Raw genomic sequence first — 24,462 nt, forward strand, 5'->3', positions numbered from 1 at the left:
ATACAACACCTGGCCCAGTAGAAAGAGGGGGAAAAAGGCCCACAGCAATGCGTGTCTGTCCTACCAATGTATCTTCAGGACAATCTGTCCACAGAGTTTACCCTTGAGTGAAGACAAGTATATATTGGGAACCACCTCCAGAATTAGTCCAGTAGAAAAACTATAAAGCTTTTTTTGCCCTCAGCAGAAAAGATCTTGAAGTGGTTTATTAGCAAACACATTTGTTATTAACCCTGGCAATCAAAGCAAAACTGATTTTCCCCTCTTTCTATACTGAAGCTTACAGTATGATGGCAGATCACATGCTGCTTGCTGGCTCCCTAAAGATAATGAGAATATCAGCCTTCTGTGAAATCCAAGTGCTGATATTCCACTCAAACTCGATTAGCCACGAAAGCTGACTAATAGACGCTTCAGGTTCCTAATGAGTGAATGACAGTTTGTCATTACTGCAAAGGTAAGACCGAGACAAAGCACATAATTAAAGTGTTTCTAACATACAGTGAAATTCCTGTAGTTGCAATCATGCAAACAGTATTAACATGTCCCCCTAATGAGTTCTGACACTTGCTGAAATTTAATTGAAGTACAGGTAAAGCTACTGTTGTATAAACCTAAAGGATAAGTCAGTTCCAGTTTTTAATTCAAGTATATCATTAATTTTATTTCATTTTAAAAAATGAGTGGACTGAGGTTTAATTACATTTTGATTAAAATGCAATAGAGTCAATAGTGAAATCAAAAAATGACTTCTCTTTTTCCACCTGCAATTATAGAATTCACCATTCACCACCATCTATTCAGTTTTTTTTTTCTATTTCATTATTGTATGAAAACATACAGTTAAGATGTAATCCTAGTGAAACACTTAAGGCAAAACATACTTTTTTTGTGATTAATGCTTTACTTTTCTGCCATGCCAGTATAGGAGCATGTATAGAAAAATAAGAATGGAAAACATTATACTCCTTAGTTAGGTTTCCACATAAAAAATTGGCATTAGTACTGTACAGTACAGTTGCAGTTTGAGATTTTTTAGTCATAACCTTCTTTTCCATGACAGCACAAATTGTAAAAAAATGTTCATATCTTGCACTGACACACACAATAAAATGATATAAAATTGTATGGCATCAACCTCTTATTTGAGCAGAAGCTCAAAGCAATTGTTGTAAGCTGGTTTGCACAAAAGCACTGGCTAAATTACTCTTTTATAATAGAATGGACAATACTAAAGAGACATTCTGTGTAAAAGTTTAATCCTGAGTGTTGCTAAAAGAAAGCTCATGCACATTCAAAACTGGGAAGAGGTCATCTTTTATAATTCAAATTCCAGCCATATTCTCTATTGTTTGTCCTTTCTTTAAAGAGGTCATATGATTCTTTTGGGTTTTTGCCTTTCCTTTATTGTGTTATGTAGCATTTTTGTGCTGCATACCAGTGCTCCTGCACTGCCTGAAATGCCTGGTTTGGAGTCAAGCCTTTACTTCTGTATGTGCTTCACAATGTAACAAGCATCATATATATATATATATATATATATATATATATATATATATATATATGTGTACACACACAGTATTGACCTTATTGACCCGAGTATAGGACGAGTTTTTTTTCGATGAAAATTATGTGAAAAAGTGGGGTCGTCTTATAATCGGGGTCAATACGGTATGTATGTATGTATATATATATATATATATATACACACACTCAAGTCAGTCAGCAGACATACAGTTGCTACTGCTGTAGCAACATTATTTTAAATCACATTACCTTGCTAAGCATGATCCGCCCTACTCTGCCTCTAGTGCGCATGTGCAACTCTCACCAAAGATTAAACAGAAGGGAGATATCTCACTCTGTAGCTAAAAGAGAGCATTAAAGACACAGTGTGGAAAGGGAGGCTGCAGCAATGCACCATATGAGAAAAATAATGTTTCTTTTTCTTTTTTTTTTATATAAGTATTGAAGCTAATACACTAGGACCCCCAAATACAACTACAAACCGAACCTAAGAACTATTGGTCAACTGAAAACTTAAGGGGTATATCTACCAATTGCATATATTGAAGCATTTTTCCAGGTGAAAATATCAACACAAACTATGATATAATTGGCACTATTTTATTATTTTATTATCTGTCACATAAATACATTATTACATTATTATTTTTTTTTTTAATCTACTGTGATTTGCCCTGTACTGGCTGCACCCAGAAGAGAAGCACTGCTGTGCACGGGGGAAAAAATATGAAAAAAGTAGTAAAATGCCTGAAAAAATTGCTTCCAGTAATGTCACTGAGTGGCTTAGTTACATTATGGGTGATGTAGGCACCAGAAATATGTCAATATTTGGTTGATATTGATCTACTTTTTTTTAACTGTCAATATTGAGTCCAACAGTGTTCTAGGGAGTGCAATTCTAGACTACTTTTCAGGACATAACAGTTTTATACTTCTTTTTCAGATATGCTGTAGTACTCCTCAAGACCTGGAAACACTTTTTGATGTGATCATGCAGTAGCACTGCTAAGAAGACCCTTCTTTATGCTGCCTTTGTTTATTTATACTGAACAAAATAGCAGTGGTACACACAACAGAATGCTGCCCCAATGTGTGATTTGGACAGCATGCCAGCATTTCGCAAGGACGAGAGGTGTGACCTGTAACACAGCAGGATCGGTGCTTAGCGTGACATTTTATGTATGCATAAGGCAGTTCTGTCTAGATAATAGTATAACATCTCATTATGTGGCGGTTAATCTCGTCCTCTGCTCGGAGGGTGAGGAGCTCCTGGACGTCGTGTTGTCTCCCAAAGTCAGAGAAATGTTCCATTGCTTTACTTCTTCTTTGAGTTAGCTGCTAACTGCTGCTAGCTGCTTTTTAAATCTTCTGCTTATAGAGTGCACCATCATCGACACATTACACCTCTGTCCCATCTCGTCACCTCAGCGGCAGAACAACAATGACCCCTCATTCGGCCTTTGTGGCGTACATACAGAACATTGAGGAAAGATAAAGGTTTAACAGTCCTGCCTTAACCCGGCTGTGTAATAGGTGTTTCTGACACCCAATGTCTGCCGGGTCAATCGATTATCCAGCTGATATCTTGTAGTCTGAACCTGGCGTTGGGGCTACTCGTGTGACATAAAGAGCAAGTGTAAGGCGATTCAGAGATAGTGACTGAATTGAATGTCATGTGTTGCGTCCATTCTTGTTATTTTGAAATCACCCAAGAGGAGGCAGGTTGAGCCTCAGCAGACTGTAACCTCTGTCTCTAATATTTTCAGCTCTGTCTCCTCGCTGCCCTTCAGGCCCTGCTGCTCTGTATTCAGGGCTGTTCAATCCTTGGGCTGCTGCCAGAGAGGAAACATGATTTTACATTCATAAACTGTTTATTCAGTAAGGGCAAAAACGAGATGTCTATCATGCAGTCGGTGTGGGAAAAATGTCAACGTTTTGGGGTTTTTTTTGTCTATTTTTTTCCTACCCCATTTTCTCACCAGTAAGCGTGCGAGTAAATCTGCTTAACATTTTTTTCTGCTGTGGCAGTGACACTGTGTCCTGTTGCCCGATGCCTTTGGGCACGAGTAGATGTGGGGAGAATTTCATATCAGCATTAAGCACACTTATCAAAGAGAGTGAGCCGGCAGTAGGGGGAGGGGGAGTGACTGAGCATGAGAAAGAAAAGCAGATAAACGTATTTGTACTTTGCCCAGGCTACTTTGATCATGCATATCTTTCCATCACCATGTTTCCAAAATCTGTACAAAGGTTACAATGTATTATTAAGTAAGGGATAATGTATAGAACGGCGGTCACTATCGTGAAAATAAGTCTCGACAGGACGAAGCGGGTCTGATTCGTCCTGAAGGGACTTATTTTCACGTTCCTTTCAAAAGTAAAAAAAAAAAAACAACGTGTTTCCAGCTTTGTGATGATGCATTTTATCTTTTAAAAACCCAAGATGGTTTTTAAAGAGTTTATTCAGCTGAAGATGGAGAATTTTCTCTACACCTCCATGAGATTAACATTGCTCTTTTGGACCATCCTGCGTGTCCGCCTGATCCAAATCCCAATGAGAACGTTTGGGGATGAATGGCAAGGGAAGTTTACAAAAACGGACGTCAGATCCAGACTGTGGCTGCCCATCATGAATCCATCTTCACCACATGGAGCAACGTTCCCACCAGCCTCCTGGAAACACTCGCATCAAGCTACCTAAACAAATTTAATTTTGAAGTTATCACCAAGAATGGTGGGGCTACTCACTGCTGAGTCCTTTTTGACACTTTTAGTTCTGTTTTTGAGTTTTTTGGGGCTAATGGTCTTTTGATAAGCTCATGAACAGCCTGTTTGAGTTTAAATGTGTCTCCTGTTTTCTTCTTTTTGCTACTTACAACCTGGTTACGATCCCCCACTGTGAAATGTGACTACTTGTAATTTTCCCCTGGTCTTAAGATTTTGTTCAGGTGTGTACCTCTGAGATGTAGAGTAGACGCGTAAATAAGCAAATGGAAATATTCTGCAAGTGATTGTGTAATTAGTTACATTCCCAACAGTTGAATTGTAAACAGCTCTATTATTGCCCATTATCAGGCCCTTTGCCACTGTTCTTTATTCTGACCAAGTAACTAGTTTCCTTTACATTCAGAGGTGTCTTGAGGGTGAACTTGTGTACTGGACATATGGTATAATGCAGTATGACAATTCAACTGATTTAGGTTTATTTACTCAAGTAACCGTAGCCATCATAAAGCAGTTGCCCCCTGTTTTTCTTCATAATAAATTGATCTCATAAAATTCACATCTATGTCTGGCTCTGTGATGCTACCTGAATGCTGCCATATGTGAAGACCATCTAGTCATTAGATCTCTTCATCTCTTTTTCATGATTTTAAATGCAATAAACTTCCACCGTCCCTGTTAAATCTGAAGTGTTCTGGCTGTTGTGGAGCCAAAGCTGGTGCCTGCATGGTGTTAGTGAGTTGTACTTGTTGGAATTCTATATTTCAAGTTAGGTGAGATAGAAGAAAATGTCTGTAATGTGACAATGTATTCCAAACATGAACAGACAAATAGAGAGTAGAGGTCTTTCTATGCCTCAGTATGCAGAGTGATTATCCAGCACCTGCAGTATAGAAGATTAATTACGTTTGTCTACTTCTACTGAAACATGTTAACAAGTCATGTTTTGATGTCTCTCTTTTAATTAAAGAACAGAGCCAGCAGGTTTCTGTCCTCTCAGTAAAGCACATAAACACCACATAGGGAACTAGAAGGAGATGCTTAAGGTGCAGGTGAGCTGAGGTAACTTTAAAATGTGTTGTCCAGAAGGGATTTCATAGCCCCAATAGCACGCAATGCCTAGAAATAAAAGCTACATGGCAGGCCCAAATGGGTGCTTATGTAGTGGAAGGGTAGAGATGATGAAGAAATCCATCTTTTTCAGGATGTGGAGCCCTTGCTGCTCACTTGTTGTTTTTGACTAGAAACCTCCCTGTTTTGAATAGATTTCCTTTCAGTAACTATCCAAGTATAGTGTGCTCATGTGTATATATACAGCATCTAGTGTGAGTATTGTCCCACTCTTTAAGTCAAGCTGATAAGATGTCTTTTTTTTTTTACATAAAAATGCTGCTTTTCTTCAACTTGAGTTCATCTAAGGCTGCAGACTAATCTATATTCAGGGTTGATTGGGAGCACAGAGTTGTGCTGAGCGGCTCGACATAGTGAAGAAATTGTTTCCTCGCTCACAGGCTATGGATTTGCCGGCAGGAACAAAAGGGACTTGAAATGACAAGCGCTGACAGCAAATGATGACTAATGTGCCCGTGGAGAGCAGATACGTCACCGAACACCGTCAAATCACAACTGACGTGACAGAGTCGGTTGATGTGCTCTCTAAACCAGTCTACACCTGAGATACAAAGGGACTTGAAACACTGAAACACAGCACAGCGCATGTTCTACGGGTGACGTTTGTTTGCTCGGCACTGGCATGACAATGTTTTACCTTTTCTACAGCTATAACCTGTTACACTATCAGAGTAGAAAAAAAGTCTGATTATTCTAGCATTTTACTGCCTGATAATATAAGTCACAACCAGATTATCGCTTAATACAAATTTTCACGTAGTAGGGTTTATTAGCTAAATGGGGAAACACAACGTATTTTGATGTGATAGAGCTATAATATGGTATTCAGCAGATAAAATGTATAGAAAAACATCCAGTAAATCATCACCATTGATCACCAGGAAATAATATATCTAAAATGATTTGGCCAATATAATGATCCAAGATCTAAAACACTGGGCGGTAAATAAAGTCTGTAAATTTGAAAAACCGTCAAGCCCAGGACTGATTTTTAAAGTATCCAGCCAGTAAACCCCGCATGTTAGATCTTCCACAATGACAGCATCATTGACTCTGATGACGATGACACACCAGAGCTCAGCACGTCACCACATCAGAGAGGAAATAGAGGCAGAGGCCGTGAACATGCGTGGGCGACAGGTCAAGGAGCAGATGTTCATACATCGAGTAGAAGATCTCCAAGCTCAAAGGATTGCACATGAGCAGGTCAGCATCTAAAAGCATCTGTTTTTGTCCAGGTATGACCAAAGTATTGACCATTGGAAGTGTATATGTTCACAGTATGCTGAGGACAGTCGAGCTCGGTTCTATAAAAATATCTGATCATGTTGCTCATCTATTGCTTTATAGGCCAGAATGAAAAATGAATTAATTAAGACTTTTGTCATTTTTTTTGGATCACGTAAATAAATAACACTACAAAAAATAAAATAGTTTACTTTTTTTATTGTTTAGACAATATGCAGTACAATTATTATAAACAACTCTATACAGAAAGGAAGTCCAGAGGTTTTTTGGCATATAAACACAGATCGGTGTTTACCAACTGGTTAGGCTGCTGATGTTGGTGCTGTCTCAATCCTCTATTCTTTTGGCAGTGAATTAGGTTTTAAAGAAGTTTAAAAAATGAGGAAAAGTTACAGAATCAAATGAAGAGATTACTCAGACAAAAGTGACAAGCTGAAGTGGGGTAAAGGTTGAGATTTCACAATGAGTTTGCGAAGAAAAAGAGGAACAACAGTTGACCAGTATGTCATCGTGCTACCTGAAGCGGCTACATGGCCTCATAAGGAAATAAGCAAAATCACCCTTGTAAGCAATTGATGGCCAGCTGAGAGAGTATAAAAAATGCAGCAACAGAGGACACAAGTTGTTTTCCACCACTCTCATACCTTGGATTAATCTACAAGATGGAGTATGTGAGCGGCTTATCATAGGAAATTTGGGGACCTGGGCGGGGTCGTGAATAGCCTCAAAGACTTCCACTTTCAGCAGGAAGGGAAGGCTTATAGAGCTTAATGGCCTGACCCTCTAAATCTCACCTACATCTAAGTATTTTAACCAGCCTCAGCTCTTTTAGATTAAACTTTTATTTACTGAATTGTGATTTTTATCAATAGGTATTCTTGATAATAATTGATAGTTATTGAGCTGTATGCTTTGCCCTTGCAAAACCTTTGTAGTAATCCTTCAACTGTGGTTAAAGTAAAAGTTGTTGACATTGCTTTTATGTTTCTTTGATGGAAGTAAAAAGTAGGTTATAAGTGTGCAAAATATCTGAAAGGTTCTTAAAGGTTACTGTAGCCCACCGAGGGCTGCAGATTTAGGGACCTAATCCTTTAAAATGGAAAGCTGGTCCAGTACCTCCTGGACAGGGGTATACTCAGGATCTAACAATTGGTGCCCAACGTGGGAGTGGCGGCAGGAGTCGTTGCACCCAAAATAACACAAGCGAGAGCAAGCCACTGTTCGTGCGAGATAACCCATGCAGCAGAGAGGACATCTCCCCAACGCCAGTGAAGAGAGATCCGCTGAAGCAAGGAGGATCTCCAGGCGACCAGCCAGAGTGAGCTGAGTCAACATACCCATAGAAACCTGCAGGAAATGGGCGGGGTACCCAATGCCAGTCAAAGAACACAGGACCTAATCCAGCTGACGACGCAGAATCGCCAAGTAGTCTGCCAATCATCCCTGACTCAATGTGCTACGAGAGGCTTTGAGAGGCAAAACAACTCGAGACGACATGGCTGAAAAGAATCAACCACCCATTATAGTGGGACCAGCTGTCTCTGATTCAGCAGAGGAGGAGATCAAGGAACCTGCAGAGATCGAGGAACCTGAAGCATCAGGAGCAACCCAGAGGATCCCATGCAGTATTATCCTGAGGGAAAATGGGGTAGATATCTGGGATCCAGCAGAAAAAAGCTTCTTCATGAGGTGTAATCCAGGCAAGGGATACTACACACTCAAAGAGGTGTGGCTCACTACATGTAGCAGAGAAAAATCTGCTTTGTCAGGATTGAGAAGTGGAATGTGCAGGGAGTGGTGCAGGCCATGCATGCATCGTTAGGCCATGTGGCCATTCTAGCCACACATAAGGTATTGGAAAAGCAGCAACTCTGGGTCCCAAGAAGGCCAAATTTACTGTGTCCTCAAAGACTGTGAAGTACGTGGTCAACGCACCACAGGGCGCAGAGGACGAGTAGATGGCCAGTTGCTGAAGAAGAAGAGAATCCAGGGAGTGGAGCAGCTTAAGCCAATTCCTAGCTAGAGTAAGACCAGGAACCAAAAATGGCCAACAGCACACAGCACTTACGACAGATTGGTCACTGTCTACGGGGTGGTAACCATATGAAGCTAATATTAGCATAGTCTCAGAAGGGCCAGTCTCAAGAAGGGGGTGTCAAAAGAGTTGAGATCTCTACTAGGGGTGGAGCCGAACCTAAATACGGTATTCGGAAAGGCACAAATAACGTGTTTTTTACGAATACTTATTTCAAACAAATACTTTAAAAAATATTTGTATTCGGGAACAAGAAAAACATTATATCAAAAAGCTGCGTTTCCTCATGAGACTGCAGTATATGCCCGGATGAGTGAGTGAGTGACGTTCAGGAGTCGGCGGGGGGTAAAAGAGGTGACTGACACAGGCTGCTCCACACAGCAACAGAGAAGGCTCGGCTGAGCGAAAAAAGACTTAACTGCATCACTATTTTTGTTGAATAGATTTTTGTACCTTAACTGGGTTCCGGAGACAGTTTATAACTTTCGGGAAGCGGAGTTTGATCTGGAGATTATTCCATTACGCTGCATTAGTATTGACGTCTGCAGTCGGGTGCTCTCATGTTCGCTCTGTTTGCGTAGCTCTGTTAGCTCGGTAATTTAGACAATAGGCCGTTGACAGAGTAACGTTAACGTTCGGTTAAAAAGGTTAAAACAAGGCTTGTGTAGTTGTGTCGAATTGTATTCACTTGTGGGAGTTATTTGGTAGGTTTAAGTTACTCTGTCTTTTGCAGACAGCAAGATGTAGGCTATAGGCTAGTTAGCCTTAGCATAGCTTCCCATCACTCATTAACTTAGCTGAAACTCCCCACATGGATTTGGGCAACCAAATAGAAAAGAGTGAGGCTGCTGCTGAGCCATCTCTTGGTCCTCCACCAGCCAAAAAAACTTGCTCAAGTTCTGTGTGGAAGCATTTTACAGTCAGTGCTGCAGATAAAACCAAAGTGATATGTAATGTGTGCAAAAGTCAAATCAGCAGAGGCAGAGATATCAAACATCTGTCAACATCTGCTATGCATAATCACATGCACTTAAAGCATCTTCTCCTGGTACTGTCTGCCAACCCCCCCACAAGCACCAATCCCCCCACCAGCACCAATTCATCATCACAGCCATGTTCTGCCAAACCCTCCACAAGCACCAAATCATCATCAAAGCCATGTTCTGCCCCTGCAAGTCAGTTTCAATCACGTATATTAGCTGCATTTAATGCAAAACAGGCTTATCCACCCAACCACCCCACTGCAAAGCAAATAACAAACACAGTTGGAGAAATGATTTGCCTTGACCTGAGGCCCTACTCAGTAGTGGAGAATAAAGGTTTTCGCAAGCTTCTAAATGTGGTTGCACCTCGATACCAACTACCATCTCGTTGGCATTTCTCTCGCACGGTTATACCACAACTTTACCAAGATGCGAAAACAAAAGTAAAAGAAGCTCTCTGAAAAATTGAAGGGAAATTTGTGCACTGCACGTCTGACATATGGACGAGCAAATTTTCCAAAAAATGCATATCTTTCTCTCACTGGCCACTGGATAGAATGCAAACAGAGTCCACAATGAATAGATGAACATAAACGTGTGACAGCACTTCTCAAGATGGAGCTTCTTACGAAGATCACACAGCAGCCAACATTCTACAACACCTCAAGGCCATTGTGAAACAATGGCAAGATGATGTTGGAGCGAAATTTTCTGTTGAGTATTTTGTCACAGATAATGCCACTAACATGGTTAAGGCAATGGCTGATGGTAACTATGTGCACATTAAGTGTATGGCTCACACCTTACACCTAGTGGTAACAGCTGCTCTAAAAGAGTGCCAGGGAGTGACCAATGTGATATTGATTGCTCGCAAGATCACTGGGTTTGTACACAGATCAAACAAAGCTGTGAACAAACTTCACAAAATCCAGGAAGAGCTTGGCCTTCCCAAGAACACTTTGGTGCATGATGTGTCAACCAGGTGGAATTTCTCCTTCCACATGCTCCAGCGGCTGTTGGAGCAGAGACGACCACTGAATACCATGAGTGCAGAGATGGATCTGGGAGGTGTAATGTCACACCATCAATGGGAACTAGTGCAGGCCATTGTGAAAATACTACAACCATTTGAGGAGGCAACACGCACTGTGTGTGAGGATGTGGCTTCTCTGTCTTCTGTTATCCCTTGTGTGCAGGCTCTCAAGACTGCATTAACAAACTTAAAGGTGGATGCGGATGTACAGGCTCTTCCAGAGGCACTTAAAATGGTGACCACATTGCAGTCTCAGTTGGCTCAGTGCTTCCAGGCTGTCTTTGATGACTCCTCGGGTCATTACTTTAAAGCCACCCTACTGGATCCCCGATTTAAGAGCTTGCCCATGTCACTACTTAGTACATCAGAGTTTGACAGGCTCAAGGCAGATGTGGCTGCAGAGGTGGATGCAGAACTCCAAGCAGATGATGTTTCTGGGGTACCTGAAGCTGCCAGTTCATCCTCAGTTGAGAGTGAGACCAGTGGGCAAAAAAGCCTCTTTTGGGGGGCAATGCACGATCTTGCAAAACCAAAAGCCAAATCTGCCTCATCTGGTGCTATGACCTCCCTCAAGATAGTTGAGAGCTACTTAGCTGAGGACAGCACTGAATCACTGACCTCAGATCCTGCAGTGACCTTCTGGTCAAAAATGATGCAGCCACAGCCAGCCCTGGCTCATGTGGCAATGAGATATCTCACCTGCCCCCCAACAAATGTCTCCTCTGAGAGGATCTTTAGCACAGCAGGAGATATTGTGTCCCCACATCGCTCCAGACTGCTCCCCTCACATGTGGAGGAGCTTGTGTTCACAAAATATAACATGGAGAAATTTAACTGAGAGTATGTTAGCAGAAGATATCTTCTTCCAAGTGAAATATGGTTAAGTTGTTTTGATGAAGACATTTTGTACGGGGCTTCGTAATTTTGTGAGAAAAAAAAGAAGAATATAAAAAGATTTAAGTTACATAATACATAAAAGTAAGAAAAAGTTAAACATAAAAAAAAAAAAAAAAAACATAAAAAAAAAAAAACTTTGTGTCTGTTTTTTGGCAGACAGTTGACAATAGCAGGGCTGTATCTTTTAGTTTATAACAGTATTATATAGAATACAACTTTTGTTCTGCCAGATCTTGGAATTCTGTACATTAGAAAGAACAGTTCCTTTAAGTATTATTTGTTTTTATTCTGTCTGTTCAGCGTCCTCCAACAAGGACAGGTGGTGTGGGGTTCTTAATGTTCACAATGGTATTTTATTAGTTGTTGGTTTAACCATGGATGAGGTAATGGCTGTTATGTTATTTTCTTTTCAATGACGTTCCTTGTTACATGTTTATTGCTGGATTTATGGAAAAACATCAACCATGATCAACATTTGTCACCATTTTCTGACATTCTATAGACCAAACAACTGATCAATTAATTAATAGCTTACACATAGAGTGTAGAGAGAAAAAAGTTCTCATTAGAATTTCAGGCTAGAAACAGGATCAGAGGCCGGAGATAGTAAAAAAAAAAAACCCTGTCATGAATTTGAAATTTGTCACACAACTCCTGTCGCTTCCATTCAATGTAAATGAATGTGGTCACATAAACAGACAGTGCATGGTGCAGAGTGCTCACTGTAGTTTGATCATAGCCAGATCACGTTTAGAGTCCAAAGGAGGAGTCAGTTTGCTTTGAGATTGTAGAGAGAGAGACTTTGCTCTCCACAAGGTCTCACTATGATTGCTTTGCTCTCATTTGACCAAAAGTAGCAACCTAAGAGGGAGACAGCACTTCACAGTCCCAAGTAACTTCTCTGAGCGAACAAGGTGCCGAATGCCTTAAATCTCCCAGATGCCTCTTCTGGGGTCATGCTTTCTATCAGCGTGTTCTCCTCACGGCTGACTTGCATACTTAATCAGCTCTTATTACTGAGGCCAGCTCACCTTTAGGAGGCTGATAGGGGAGCTCTGCTGTGCCACACTTCCCTCTACAGGCACAAGTGGAGACCTCCACACACAGCCATTCATCTCATCAAACTCTACACTATATGACTGAATGACAGAGGAGAAGGGTATGGTTTTCAAGACCCAGAGAGAAAAGTAATCACACACGGGATGCTGATTGATTGTGCAACTGATTTCTATGCCGATCAATAGAACACTCCTTAGGTAACATAAGCAATAAGGACAGAGGAAAGAGGAGTCACTTTTTTTTTTTTATCACAAACCCTCAATCAGACCATATGCAGGTTGCAAAGCTTTAGATGAAGCTGCAGTATCTCCCACAAGTGTTCATATCAGCAAGTATAAGACAGATTTGTATGATTAGAGGAATCTGAGACATGTAACACTGGTGACTGTGGTGTCAATCAGATGTTGCCAGCAGGCTTGTGTTTGTAATTTCTTGGCCTCAATTTTAATTGTGTTTTTGCTACCTTTGCAGTGGCCTCGGTGTCAGATGGAACAGATGCCTGAATTGTAGTCTGATATTTTATTCGCATGAAAATACACAGACCTTTGGAGCTTTCCATTTTTTCGAGTATGTTCTTTTCATCAGTCACACACAATAACAGCAGCCGCAGGATTGAAAGCAGACAACCAGTAGAGGTGTGTGTCTGACTCATTGGCTACCATCAGAGCAATTTGTGGATTGCAACAAAAGTGTGACACCTTATTGATCTCTGCACAGAGAGGTCAGCCTTTGCATGCCTCCCTCACAGGGGGGTGATGTCAGGTCTGTCCCCCAGAGCCGCTGCAGATTCAGAGTGAATCAGTCAAAAATGATGTCATTTTTATTTTTTTCTTGTCATTTTCTTTAACTTTAACGACAAACATGATGTGCTGAAGGAACGGTGTCAGGGAGAATTTGTAAGAATATTCAGCCAAATTTGCACACAATGAGAAAACCATCTGGTATGCTGAACAGGGAACATTTTCCCTCGTTGCTAGGGTTGAATATTAATCCCAAATTAGCTGTTTTTTTTAAGATGTTACATATTTGTAATAATTTGTTAACAAGTCCAACCTGACACAAACTGTGTACAGCTCTTTTGGATTAGCTGAATCAATTGTATTTGTGTGCACAGTGGAATTTATTTAGTTTTGCCATTGTTGTCTGTACAGCCATTTTGAAACCACTATGTTACCTCTGCCAATAATGTTGTGGTTGGTCGGTTTGTTTGTCAGCAGGATTACACAAAAAAACCTCTATACATATTTCCATGAAACCTGCTTGGAGGATGAGTCTTGTCCCATAATAGACCCCTTTATCAGTTGGTGCAAATCTGGATAAAGGGACGGATCCAAGATGTATTTCTCACTTTCTTTAATTTTGTGAAATACAGCACAATCCATATTTTCATGAATTTCTCAGGGTATAATTTGGATAATTTGGAGACTGGTTTGCATGAGCAGAGTTGCATTCTTATAAAAAAAAAACAATCTAGCAGATTTTAAGATATATTTTTATATTGAGTAAAGCTTGATTTAATTATGGTGGAGTTTTTGGCCTTGGTGAAGGTAGCACTTGATTGAGTGTCATTCTAGGTGACATTTTTGAAGTTCTTTTAAGGAAAAGGTCACCCTTAAATGAACTCGGTTGAGGTTTCACAGTCCAGGGCATCACAGTAAAACAGCATTGCAGCATTTTCCAAAACAACTGAAGTAACTGGAAACTTGTTTTGAGAATGTAAAAAACAAAAAAACAAAAAAAATCATATGTTGCTCTATATGGCTCATCTGGCATAATCCAAGCATCCAGAAGCCAGAGATTCCAAAATGGTTTGAAAATAATTTATTTAAACCCTTGAAGTTTAGCTACAGATGAAGCCTCTTAAAACTTCCCGTTCCTCTGTAAGTGGACCCTAATCAGGCCGTGATAGGTCCATGCTTGGACCTTGAAGAGTTTGTGGAATGAGGTCCCCCGCGATGACGCCTCTCAGCACCATGTGTGGAAACCAGTTGCAATGGTTAATCTATCAATCAAGAGGGGCAGTGATGATGCCAGCTGAGGAATTATTTCATCTGAAATCAGCTGTTCTTACTGTATCATGGGCATACAGTATTTGATGTGTGTGTGAGAGTGTCAGAGCATATTTATTGATTATAAGACTACTATATTATGAGGTCATCAATAGTATGCTTCAGGTTTTTAGTTTTTTTTCTGTGTTCTGCAGAAAGTGAAAGTAATATGGGGGGGAATTGATGATTAAACAGGAAGGAAAAAACTGGGTGTGCAGCACTCATCTGAGCCACTGACTTTATCTGCACAGGTACCGGGACAACCTATCATAGTGGAAGAGCTGTTTTTTCTTGTTTGTTATTGCAGTTATATAAATGTAATTTCTCATGCTGTTAGATAACTGTTAGACTACACCATCAGGTGTCTGAGATCAGACATTTTTTTTTTTGCCACATGAAAATGTAAATTTTAAAGTCTAAACACCAACAAGCAGAATATTTTCTTAGGTTAAAACATGTTGTGGATTCTGGAAATTATTACATCAATCTTTTTTTAATATATTTGGACTTTTGGACTTTTGGACAAGTACTCTGAAATTATTAGAAATGTTTGGATTGTACAACACATTTGATCATTTTTTCTGTTTTTCCACAAATGTAGAAGGCACACTGGAGCAATTCTGGTGAAGCAATGATATCTAGTCCCTGCTGAGCTTGCCTTGAATGTGCCAGAGATTGTGAATCTCTCAAACTGAATAAATACTGCACATATAAACACAGAAATGCCAGAGGTCGTTATAACTTAAATACCTGCTGAAGAATGATATTTTCCATGGACAGATTTAGGTAGGCTTCTACATATCTGCAGACTTCATGTGAAGTAACTTCATAGTGTTCAAAATTCAAAAAGCTGAAATGTATGGAAAATATAATCATATCCAAAATCCACAACATGTTTTCACCTAATATTCTGCTTCAATATGTGTTAATCACAAAAACAATATCCTCCCTGTGGATATCTGAACACACCTGATGGTGTGATCTAACAGTTATCTAACAGCATGAGATATTATATTCATGTAACTGCAATAACAAACAACAACAAACAACAAACTGCTCTTATACTGACAGTTTGTCCTGTTAATTCCCCAGCCATATTATTTTCACTTCCATGCGGTACTGTTGGAAAACAAAAAGCTGAAGCATGATATTGATGACCTCATTACATGATAGATAATCTTTAAATATGCTGAGTCTGTGGTTATTTTTCTATTAGAAGTACTTTGTTTGAATATTTCACTGGGTGTGGGTGGTTAGTAACATTACACTCAGGTGACACATTTTGAGCAATGATAGTCACTGCATTTATCCATCCATCCATCCATTGTCTGTAACCGCTTTATCCTTTTTATGGGGGGGTTGTGTGGGGGTTTGTTGCTGGAGCCAATCCCAGCTGTCTCTCGGCGAGGGCAGGGTATACCCTGGACAAGTTGCCAGCTCATTGCAGGGCCCTCACTGATGGCAGAGACCTATGCCATGCAAGGTGCCAACCGCACATCAGGAGCAATTTGGGGTTCAGTATCTTGCTCAAGGACACTTCGACATGCAGATTGGAGCTGGGATTTGAACCATCCACCTCCCAATCAGTAGCCGACCTGCTCTACCTGCTGAGCAGGTTGGGAGATGACAGGAATCAGAGTGATGAGACACAGCAAGAGACCCCGGGTCGGGCTCAAACCCTGGGCTTCTGCAGGATGTCTGTATATGGGCTGCACGCTCTAGCGGCTCTACCAACCGAGCTTCTGGGGTCCATTAGAGAGAAACATTTTAATCAGAATAGAAAGATCATCACTGACTGATTTCATGTGCTTAAACACACAGTCTTAATTCTCATGACTGAATAAACATATGGTCCATTTCAGAATAAAATACGTATAGTATGTTCTCGAATTATAACTATTGATCCATGAATGTGTTCATAAAGTCAGGGCTGCAGCAGGTAAAGGATTAACTATTTTTTAATAACTGCATACTGCTGCGTGGCTTAACTTATACTAATATAACCAAGCTACAACTTTAGATTATTGATATGAAATATAGATACAGTAAGTAAAGTAACCAGTAGGGCTCACTCTAACTAAACTAACTAAAGCTGAAAAATAAATGCAGTGGGATAAAAGAGTAACATTGCCGCTGAGATGTAATGGGGTAGAAGAATAAGGACTGTTATATTTTCCTGTCTTGAAGGCTAGAAAATGGCACGCCTTTGGCATTTAGAGAATTCAGTCTGCTCTTACAAAGGTTATACTACTTTCGCTAATGTCACTTAGTTATGGTCCTTTCTCATCAAAAAAGCAAGATCTTTGGTGTCTTATGGAAGACCATCAACAGACCTCTTAGAGTGCTTCCACAGCAGACGTGTTTGGTACAGTTCAAACAAACTCTGGTGCATTAGGTTTGGCTTATTTAGGCTAGAGTGAAGCTGTTATTTGAACAGCCACGGTAAAAAAACACCTGGGATGGTGGTTCTCAGCCCAAGCAAATTCTTTGCTTTAACTTATTGTTATGAAGTAAATGCTGATTGCACAGTGTAATGGCTATTGGATAATGACATCATTGCTTCCATATGCATTTTGCTTTCACTGTGTTATTTTGTCTTCCATCAGGCACAGAATCTCACAGGCAATCCAGTCAGGCTGGCAGCCTGGCATCATTTCTGTCTGCTTTCACATCACTATTATAAACAAAATTATTTTATAAACTCGTGTTTTGTTCTGTGTTGTTGGTGGCTGCTACTCTCAGGAAAAGGGAAAGGGATCCAGTTGTATTTGTGACAGCTGCACTGGCGCCAGGATAGGGGTGACAAACATGCACTTACTTGCAACTACAGCCAAACCTCCCTTTTAAAGATGGTTCCTGGTTCTCTCCTGCTGTGTGAGAGATACTGGCGTATTGCAGCAGTCAGAGGAAAGTGCATGCTATTATTACTGAAGTCAAACATAAATTGTAACTAAAGGGCTGTGTCTTGTGTTTTCTGCAACACAAGAGATAAATCGTCCCGTATTTTGCAACGTTACAATGGTCATCATCTTATTTTCTTCACAGCAGAGTTGGTCTGGACTGTGAAAAGCTAATTGAGCAGCTATGAGCCAGGCTGAAGTAAATAGCGTAAAACCAGATACAAACTACTGATTAAAGCTGTGGCACTGGGATAACAACATTTGCAATCACAGTTAGTGGACCAGATGATTGATCACGTAATGTTTTGTTTTTCTTTTTTGATTTAACTTTGCTTAGGGTGTAAAACTTGACTAGCTTAAACACGGGAGCCCTCGCTGCACCTCTAGGCTACAGTAACTTAACAGCCCAACTCACCTGCAGAGTGCACTTTTCTCCTGAGAGGATGTCATCAAACATTGTCTTTCATTTTTTTTCCCTCTCACTATTCAGTAGCAGCACCATCCATGATGTCACCTGGAAACAATACATTAATTTGAATATATATTTTTGTTGCCACTTTATATTCCTGCTCAGAAACGCTTCGCTTAGTTAGCTTTAGTTACTTTGCAGATCCAGATTACTAATAAAACAAAATATAAACAATTTATACACTTTTATTATCGTAGATTAATCTACACAGCGGTATAACAAGTGATTAAAGCTTGCTGGATAAACTTTTTATGCAGGACTGATGTGAACACTGTGGTATAGCTGCTAAGTACAAGGTCTGAGTTCTTCACTTCATCACTGTTATATAGCGTGAATTTGCAATGAATGATGTGTGAAGACCAAAGAAACTGAACTGATGGGAAACAAATTTATGATTGATATTGCTTTAGTCTAGACCAATTGAACCGAACTAACTATGCCAAGACTTTATCTACTTTCCCTGCGTCTGATCAAATCCACACAGGTACTGAGGTGATAAGAAATCCTCCTGTGGTAAACCTGTTGTTGGAGACATAATAGAAAAGTCTCCAGTCCTCGTTCCCAGCCTAGTGCCAGTATCCAGTGGCAGCTAGATTGGCCATGAGCTGAATTTAAAGCCCATGAAATATGAAAAAGGGCACAGTGTTGGCCCGAAGCCTGGCCACCCACTCAAGCCCTCAGGCAGGGGTCCCAACCCATCACTTCTCTGCCTTCTCCCTGTGTGTGTCTCTCCCTCTGCCTATTCACCTCCACACACTATTTGCTAAATTGGTTACACACTGCACTGTCATTATGATGAAATGAGCCCTGATTGCCCAGTGCTTTGCCAGGTAAAATAAATTTGTTATTCTATTACAGTGTGATAGACAGGGTTGCCCAAAGATAAATGCAAAAAAGTCTTTAGCATCACAAGGTTTCCCAGGGGCCATGTTGGCTCTATTCAAATGGTTTTTGCCAAGTGGCAGGATGGCTGCCAGTTTCCACAGCAATCTCCGCCACCTGTGATGGATGGCCCAGTGGGTTAGGATACACAAACCCAGCTGCGATTGCATGGAGCCATAATGGAGGATAGTGGGACCTGTGAGCAGGAGATAGACAGAGGTTTTATAAGCTTTCATATTGCTTTGAGCTGAAACATTGAAAGCAGATTCAAAGCTTGGAGACTGTGGAGAATTAGCTGCGGTCAACCACAGTTGCTCCAGTTTATTCTGTGCCCTGACATAAAAATAATTGAACAAAAACTTTTTTTTTTTTTAAATCATGCCAAGCACAACATTTAGGATTAAACAAATCCACCAAATTTGTTAATTAAAGGGACATGGACTTGATTCAGAATTAAATTTTTTTACAAATCCATGCATATAGAGTGGCAAACTGTGGCTGAGGACTTGAGCAGAGCATCTGAAGTGGCACAAGACATTACTGCAGTTTAATTTGATGTTTCTCTCAGGGGAATCTGTTAGATGCCACCAATATTGAGAACACAAACCAAACTTTTGTTTTATTTATAAGAAAACACTGCTGAAGTTTATTTTTTCCAGTTTCTCAGGTTTTAATATTGTTTGATTCTGTTAGACTTCTATGATAGTTAACAGGATATAATTGGGCTTCGCACTGTTGATCAGACAAACAAGCAAACTGATTAGCATGGGTTCTAACTACTGCCTTTTTTATAGACAAAACAATAAACTGATTGATAAAGAAAACAATAAACACAATAATTGGTAATGGTAACATTCCCAATTTGGAGGCAAGAAGCAATTCACCATTTTACACATGGCAAACTACAGCAAACGTGGTCACCAAACCAGACAGTTGTTTCATCAATAGTTCTGGTGAAAATGACAGCTACCGCCATCAGAATGAATGTATAAATTACCGTAAGTCGCCTTAGGCAAAAATGTCTGCTAAATGCGCTAAATATAGATATAGATATAAATATAAATATGTGTGTGTGTGTGTGTGTGTGTGTGTGTGTGTGTGTGTGTGTGCTTGCTTCCATAACAGCTCAGACTCTAGCTGATATTGGAACTTAAAGGTACTCCAGGGGTCTGATTTAACATTTTTGTCTTATGAACAGTTTTGATCTGAGTGTGACTTAAAGGACCAATTTGTGAGAAAATGTATTTTTTAAGTCTCATTTGATGGCTCTTTTCTTTTTGTCCTTTTTGTCTCATTTGTTCTACACTATATGAGAGCAAATCACAAGGCAGGGTTCCTTCAATTTCCTTCAAAAGGACTCAACTATACACTTCACTGTCACTTTAAGACTGATTGTTGTTTTTTGTTTTTTTTTGTTCTGCTGTTATTTGTTATCTCAGGAACCCAGCACACTTTTTTGCACATAGTTGGTATTTCATTTAATATCTCAGATCCCTAAACATTGCACATTGCTGTTATTGCACATTGTTTTTGCACACAGTGGGAGCTCTGTAAAGTCTCATAAATGTCGTTAAGTAATGTTGTTGAGTCAGACTACAAGTCTGAAAATGAACCAAATCTGTTAGTGTGGAGTCAGAAAGAAGGAGCTTATCAAACCTCTGCAGTCCAATCGTCATCTCTGCTCGTGGTTAGAGACTTGAGACTGAATAAGCCACTTTTAGCATAACACTGCTGAGTCTCTGACTGAGCTCATTTTTCAAGTTGCATTGCTGATAATGTACAGTATACCCCAGGTTTTCACAAGGAGGAAGAATGTGTGTAATAAATAAAAAAAAAATGTGATTCCAACAATGTTATAGTGGTGGAATGATCAATGATCAATCAGTAGATTATTCTTTCAAGTAGCTAATTAGCCTTATTACCTCACATATCAAAGGCAACACCAAAGGAAGAGTGATGTCTCCAGAACGTTCTCACTACCAACGCGTCAACTACAGCACCCTGGTCAGAGGTCCTACGCTAAGTTTGATGCTGTACCGTAGGTACCCCTCTAGCATTGTCCTCCCTGTCCATTGTCATGGAGAGGGATAAAAATGGTCAGCGTGGTTGAAGTGGTTGGATGGATCTTTCACTAGACTACCCACCTAGAGACCAGGTTTCATGTCTTGAGTGTGACCGAGAATCAAAGTTATGTTGCGAAAGTAAGTTAAGGTGCGAAGATGTGTAAGTGATTTACTTGTGCCACATGAATAATTTAAGTGACTTACAAGTCTGAACGTACTTATTAACTCATAACTCAAAGTAGCATATTTTCCTTAAACAAACCAAATATTGTTTGTGCCTAATTTAGTTAAGTCAACCAGACATAGCATATGTATTGTTGCTAACTTAAAGTGAAACGCTCACCAAAATGCAACCTAGGGTCTTTTTGTCAATGTACCCGAGTCAAACAAGCGTAATTACGATGAAAGCGCCACTTTTAAGATTCACCGTATTTTCGTTTTCGGGTCAAAATAATTTTCACTGGGAGTGCTAGAGGCAAATACTATGATAGCATCATAATATCATAATATTAATAATTTCTTCATAATTATGCTTTTGAACAAAAGTTTGACTCGGGTACTTTCACAAAAAGACCCTAGGTTGCATTCTGGCGAGAGTTTCACTTTAACCTTCACCTGCAAAACTGATTCTAGAGAGGTAGGCAGAGCACCATTCTTTGAAGCTTAACGGCCAGGCAACATTTCCTGCATGAGCGACGCGTGGCTGAATGTTTTGCTTTTTCTTTCAGTGCCCATATAAACAGGTAAGAGCAGCCCTGTGAGCAGTGTCAGTCACACATGTCACGGGCAAGGCTTCAGCTCAGCGTGATCAAGCGATTCTGTGTCTCACCTATTCATTTCTGTGTCACGTTTTTTTCTGAAAAAAAAAAAAAAAAACTGACTTTAAAACAATCTGTAACCAGTCATATCAACTTAATGCCAGTGTTTCACCTCAGTTTCAACGTCTATATGTGCAGAAAATGTCCCAGACATGAAAATAATATCCTCTCTTTTAATGAGAGTAAAGGATAATCAGTCCATCACCTTTATTGATAATTATTAAAGGCTAACTCAATGTGGAAAGAGAAAGTGCTGGCACAATCACAAACACACACTGCACAAAAGGCTAAGTAGTCTGGTTCGAAAAGCCACTGATCAGGCTGCAGTATTTGATGAGTTGGGAGTGGGAATGTGTTTGTCAGTCACATATCAAAGGCGACATCCAGTGACAAGCAGTATGTCTACTGGACATGTGATAAACCATTGTGCAAATGTTTCAGAATCCAGGTAATAGCTTTACATTAAGAAAAAAAAAATCATGATGACAATTGTGCTGATGGCAAGGCCATTACATTAAATCAATGGTTTTGAGATTAACTGATCAATAAGGTCAAAGGTATGGTAATGTCATACAATTAAACAGTGGTGTAATATTTGTATGTATTGTGTATTATTTTCTACACAGAGAGACATGCTGGACGTCAGTCAAATCATGAAGGATCTGGCCAGCATGATCCATGAACAAGGAGACGCCATAGGTAAGATACTGTGTGTGTGGTTAGTGTGTGGCTCTGTGTTTGTTTAATATTGTTTACATTGCTGTTCCAATTAGCAGAGTTAACCTTTGTGGTCACATTTTAATTTGATGTGCTTGATTAATAACATGAGCTGGAAAATTCTGTTGGGAAAAACAAAGTTTTTAACCTCTGCCTTGCTGCCACGCTGTTGAGATTCGTTGATGAGCTGCAATATGCTCTGGGTTTATTCAAACAGTGGTCTGTTAGAGAAAATCCATTTAGACACCCTGATATCTGTAAACGGCTCTCCACACCCTGCAGTGATTTAGACTTGGCAAAGCAAAATGAAAGTTAGGACACAGATATAGGGCAGATATGGACACTTTGCTGCTGGGTCTGAAATCTGCTATTAGCTGTGTCTGGCTCCATCATGAACATTCACTGGAGGATTGGCTGGCTAACTTCAAACAATGGCACAGTCTAAGAGAGGTACCTGGAAAATATTTTTTGTGATGGGTTTGTGGATCAAATGTTCCCAATTATTCCTTTAATGGATATGACCACTGTTATTCTATTGTTTTTAATTAGTTAATAAAAATCAAAATATTGTGTTAGTCCATCCCTCGATACTTTCTGACTTCCCTACTCTGTCTTTTGTACTGTGAACTGACACCATTGGACCTGGTGGCGTGTGGAGGCTCAGGTGAGCTTGTGGCGGGAGTGCTGGCTGCAGGGGTGCTGACAGCTGGGTTGCGGGGTGTGGACCCATTGGTAGTTGGGGTTGCAGGTGAATACTGGAGGTAGAACAAAAGACAGTTGGACACGCGAGGCTTAGTAAAGCGCCTATCAGGAGCCATATTCCACGTCGGTTTGATGAAACCATCTGGCAGCAGGTAGTGTGAGGACCAGGGATTTTAAGCAGGTGCTGATTGCCAATGTTCTGCAGGTGTACGTGTGTCCGCAACTCCGGTGAGGTAAAACTCCACCCAGCCTCTCATGGCACCTTTGCAAGCACAACACGACAGAACTTGACTGGCTGTAACAGGTTCCAAATGAAGGCTCAGTGAAACACTAGGTTTTAGTAAATGTTATTCAAACAGAAGAAAACAGTGCAATTGCTGTGGACTATTTTCAGCCGTGGACTAATACATATTCGGTAATCTAGTGAGTATGTACACTACAGCCTGTCCTCATCAGAAAAACTGACCATATAGGTCAACTGTGGAAGTACTTTACTATGACCTAAACTTAGGTGCCAACCTAACTATAAACGTAATATATAGTTTAGGTTTAAGTACGAAAATCAGGCAAGATTTAGCAGCTCAAGTTCACCCACATAAATAAACACGAGAGATGCACATACTGGACAATATAGTGTTTGTTTTGTGAAATGTGCAGTAAATACAAGTTTGTAGTTGTTTTCACTTTCATTCAGTTGATTTGTGCTCAATAGAAGTCTTTAAGAGTATGCATTAGGAGTCAACTCCTCCTGTCTGTTTTTTAATACCCTTATCCATTGAACCATTAAATCTCTTTGTGAAGTTCAGGACAGTGTATTAAGAATTTGTCTCATATTATACATCCCAGGTCAAAAAAGAACATTAATGCAGTATGGCCTAAGGTTATCTTAAGACAGGATAATGTTGGGAAAAACAGTTTGACTTATCAATGTTTACTGTTAAAAATATCAGTCTATGAATGGCAAACTTACAGACTTAGACCTACAGACTTAATGGTAGCAAAGGAGTGATAGCAAAACAAAATGGTCAAAATTGGTTCAATATTGGTCTCAATAACAGAAACCAAGAGTCAAATGATTTCATTTCTGAGGCTTTTGGTTAAAAAAAAATTTAGTCCAAAACATAGACCTAACATTTGTTGTTACTGCACCACCATCTGGACAAAAGATCATTCTCTTTCCAACCTATTTGCCGTAGGACATGTGGCTGTTGTGATTTCTGAAAAGA

The 24,462-nt window shown here is 40.0% G+C and overlaps 1 protein-coding gene across 1 annotated transcript in view; it reads left to right on the top strand.

Annotated features, from left to right (window-relative positions):
* The window catches only part of tsnare1 (T-SNARE Domain Containing 1), a 239,776-nt gene that overhangs the window by 132,279 nt on the left and 83,035 nt on the right, over positions 1 to 24,462 (top strand). Inside the window, exon 9 of the mRNA XM_030394837.1 lies at positions 22,444 to 22,516. Within this exon, the coding sequence (XP_030250697.1) occupies positions 22,444 to 22,516 (73 nt within the window). The remainder of the gene's footprint in view (positions 1 to 22,443; positions 22,517 to 24,462) is intronic.

Source organism: Sparus aurata, chromosome 17, assembly GCF_900880675.1.
Source record: "Sparus aurata chromosome 17, fSpaAur1.1, whole genome shotgun sequence".
NCBI classification, from domain to species: Eukaryota; Metazoa; Chordata; class Actinopteri; order Spariformes; family Sparidae; genus Sparus; species Sparus aurata.